The sequence below is a fragment of the Wasmannia auropunctata genome, unplaced genomic scaffold, assembly GCF_000956235.1.
Source record: "Wasmannia auropunctata unplaced genomic scaffold, wasmannia.A_1.0 LD336053.1, whole genome shotgun sequence".
Classification (NCBI taxonomy): Eukaryota; Metazoa; Arthropoda; class Insecta; order Hymenoptera; family Formicidae; genus Wasmannia; species Wasmannia auropunctata.
Window position 1 is genome coordinate 4483389 of NW_012026837.1, and position 4266 is coordinate 4487654.

Sequence of the window (4266 nt, forward strand, 5' to 3'; positions counted from 1 at the left end):
TCAGATTAACTTCATTGTTCTTCATCTTCATTTTATTAAGATATGTTATTAAGATAACAATCACGATTAAACATTTGAATTTATATTCAATATGAAGCATATATATAATTCATTAAATTTAATTATCTTTTATGTGCATCTCGACTGTAAAATGTTGCACGATCGTTAGATAAATGTTTAATCATGACTGTTATCTTAATAAAATATCTTAATCTTAATCAAATGAAGTTTCTCGATTGCACGATTGTCCACATTCGTGACATTCTTTCATTGTCAAGAAACAACCATCCGGTAAAATATATAACGGTAATACACGGTCATTTGCATACACGCCGTGATCTATAATGGCACGTCTATAAAAAAAAAAACCCCTTCGATACTCGGATCGGTCCGATTGCTTATCGATACACGAATCAAACAACTGATTTTTGTACCACAATAAATTTTTCTCTCCATCCCGTCTCTTTTCCCTTCGCCGTAATTAATTTGAAACGGATGAAAGAAAAAAAAAAGGTGGGAGGGGAGAAAAGCGAGAGCAGACGCGACATATTTTGCGACTCCTTTCTTTTCGTCGCGGTGTCTGAGGCGCGACGATTAGATAAGGCTACGGTTCATAGTACGTCCGAGATGCAGACCTCATAAGAGACCGGGATGCTCGAGGCCCAGCCTCAGTTAAAGCTGCGTGTGCAAACCGACAATTAAAGACGGGACAAGTCGGCTCCCCCGAGTAACTTCTCCGCGATTGATGTCAGCAACAGTATGTCGCTCTGATTTTCGTGTATGTTGTGTCATCCGGCCGCTTCCATCGCTACATATCTGTTTCCGACGAGAAAGGGAGATAATTTTTTTCTATCCGTGACTTAAAACAGTACTATAATTGACCTCCGGAAAATAACTGTATCTCGCATCTCATCTTCCTCTTCCTACGCCTCCTCGGGGAATAACCGACGGTTATTTCCCAAGATCAAGGTATGAGTCCAGGGTATAAGGATTTCTACCGATCGGCTGGGCCCCTCGATTCGTAACCCTCTCCCGGACGGGGTTTCCGAAGGCGAAACGCCGAAACGGGAAACAAAGATGCCCGCCTGCTCGAGCGAGAGCTCGTCCAGATTATGGTCCTCCAGCCCGCCGATGTCACGAAGCAGCAGCGCATCGCCGCCGCTACCCGGCACCCCGTTGTCCACGTCGCCATCCCGGATGTCGCCCGTGTCCACGCTGAAGCGCACGACGTCGAACGTGATCGCGCCGACGTCCAACGCGCCGGTCAATCTCTCCCGGGCGTCGTCGCTCTCGAGCATGTCGACGGTGATACTCTCCCAGAGACGACAGCAGCAACGACAGCATCAGCAACAGCCGCCGTATCATCATCATCATCATCATCATCAGCTGGGTACGCTGGCGGCAGACAGTCGGAAAGTCGAGAGGAGCAACAATTTCATCCTGTCGAGAATCCTGTCCTGGTACTTCGGGCTTCTGACGGGTCTCTTTCGGGGCGTCTTCAACGTGATCGGCTACGCGATCTGGGCGCCCGCCCTCTGGGCGTCCGCCTGGGTATGCGTTTTCTGGGTGATTCTGCAGCTGCCGCTGACCGCTTTCAAGTGGTTCATCACCGTGCTGCACACCCCGGCGTACGAGAGATCGCGCAGCAAGCGGTGCGTGCTGATCAGCGGCGGTAGCACGGTGCAGGCGGTGCATCTCGCGCGCAACTTTTACAAGGCGGGCGCACGGGTGGTGGTGTGCGATCACGAGGGCCTGTTCGGCCTGGCCAGATTCTCCACCGCCTGCTCCAAGTACTACACGATACCGCAACCCGGGCCCAGAAACGTCGTCGAGTACATAAAGGCGCTGCGGGACATCGTCCAGCGCGAGAAGGTGGCCTACTACATACCGGTGAGCGCCGCCAACACCGCGTATTACGACGCCCTGGCGAAGCCGCATTTGGAGATCATGGGCTGCGAGTGCTTCGTGCCCGACGCCAGCGAGGTGACCGCGCTGGACGATCCGCTGGAGCTGCTGCGACGCTGTCGCATGCTCGGCCTCCCGACAACGCAGCACTTCCTGCTGCGATCGATGCAGGATCTGTCCGCGCTCTACGAGCGGAACGCGTTCCGCAACGGCAGGTACATGATGCTGGCCGCCGGTCCCGCTGGGATGCGCGATCGCGCCAAGATCCTGCTGCCGCCCACCGTCCGGGAGATCCGGAATCAGGAGCACGAGATCAGCGAGAGGCGACCGTGGGTGGTGATCCGCGACCCCGGCGGCGATCACTTCATCACCTGCACCACGCTCAAGGAGTCGCGGATCGTGGCGAACGTGACCTGCCGAGTGGACGAGGATCGGGGCCTCATACCCGAGGAACGTCCCGAGGTCACGCGGTGGCTCGAGCAGTTCTTCGCCCGTTCCTTCGGCAGCAGGATCAACGGTCACATGAGCTTCCGGCTGGCGGCGTCGGAGGAGACGGGCGAGCTGGTGTCCATCGGCTGCCGGGTCGGCGTGAGCCTGCCCTACATCTGCCACACGGGGATACATCCGCGTCTGGTGTGGAAGCCCTGTCGACACTTCTCCAGGCAGAACTCGGCGTTGCTGCAGAGCACGTCGAGCCGGCAATTGCTGTCCGACGCCGTGGCGAGTGCTCTCAAGCAATCGGCCAGCGAGACCGCGCCGCATCTTCTGGGCACGGTGCTGGACAAGAGGGAGTCCCTCTTCGTCTACTGGGACCCGCTGCCCTACTGCGCCTACTATCATCTTCAATTGCCGTTTAGGCGCGTCGCGGAGGCCATCAGGACGCAGCACAACCCACCCCTGGCGGTAGTGCAATAGGACTCTACCCTGAAAATGGGGGGTGCTTTTCTTGCATCGAGATCCCTTCTGTTTCGCCTGCTATCATATCCGCAGACATGCCCTTCAGAAATCGTCGCGAGGATCGTCCAAAAAACTCACAATTGATCCTTAGCTTATAGTGGCGTAACCGAGGGGGTTGGAGTGTAGCTATGTATCTGAATCTCAACGTCGATCGCGTCTCCGAGAAGAAACGATTGTGCCAAAGAGGAGATCCGCGGACGAATCCCGAACAAGACCCGTACTTATGTCTTTTCTTCCGTGAGTAATTGTGTAGAGTGTGATATTATTTATTGGAGAACAATGGATATCCGCGCGCGCGATATCCATTTCGCACGCGGCTGATCAGCATATAAGAGCTATTCTCTTGTTATACATTATCTTGCGTCGCGTTGTAACATACAAGTGAATATGAGACTCGTAACGATTCCACGCATAGAGTGCGTGTGTGACAGAGAGAGAAAGAGAAAGCGTGTATATATATGTATGCGTGTATGTAATTTCATTACTTACTTTTTACTTATTAATTAACGATCATAATACAGCAGTCTTGTTTTGCTGAGGACGGAAGGAAGGAAGGAAGGGACACGGTAGTTGTGTGTGTCAATTCGAGAACTAGGAAGTAAGGAACTTGGCAGAGGCGCGTTTTCCCCGCGATTCATGAGAGCGAGTCAATGGGGAGTCCGTGGCGTTCGCGAGAGTTATAGATATCGCGCGCTATCCCGGCAATCGCGTTTGTTCGGGGATCGCGGATTTTGACGAAAGTGAGCGAGTTAAAAATAGGTACAAAGGTCAAGTTCGGCTGGTAATCGGCTTATGAGAGAGAGAGACAAAAAAAAAGGGGAGAATAAGAGGACGTGCGGCAGCTCACGCGCCATGTGTGTACTGCCACTTGGACCTCTCTGCCTCACCCATTCGATTGGGGGAGCGGGGGGCAACGTATATGGGGGAGGAGCGCGATCGGACACACGGATGAAAAAAACACATGCTCTCTCGGCGGGTTGCACGCTATCAACGCTGATTGTACTAAACGGGAGACTTTTGCGCCGCGCGTGATTAATACGCTCCTATCTCCCCGCAGACTGGCACAGCGACGGCCCGTACAATACAACGGGGGGGAGAGGGGGAAGGGGGGAAAACCTCGAAAAACCGGTTAATTCTAATCTCACCTCCTTCGCTACGTCTTATCGTAATCGCGCGTCTACGATCGCGGGAAGGAGAGCGCTTCTCCCCGTCTCCGATTCAATTTGTTCGAGTCACTGTTGGATCGCTAGGAGGTCACGTTGCGCGACGCGAGGAGATGTAAAACGATGATGTTTAAAACGACGGCTTATCATCCGTGCAAGTGTGTGAACCAGCGATATCCCGAAGGGGATAATCTTCGATTTTCCATCTACTATCGTTATTGAATTAAGATCGATCGCAATT

At 53.0% G+C, this 4266-nt stretch overlaps 1 protein-coding gene across 1 annotated transcript; it reads left to right on the forward strand.

Moving 5' to 3' along the window:
* The first annotated feature begins 676 nt into the window (after positions 1-676).
* LOC105451187 lies at positions 677-3718 on the forward strand. The gene has a single exon (XM_011691485.1). It carries the CDS (start codon positions 1078-1080, stop codon positions 2818-2820), a length of 1743 nt encoding a protein of 580 aa, XP_011689787.1. The 5' UTR covers positions 677-1077; the 3' UTR covers positions 2821-3718.
* Positions 3719-4266: the final 548 nt, after the last annotated feature.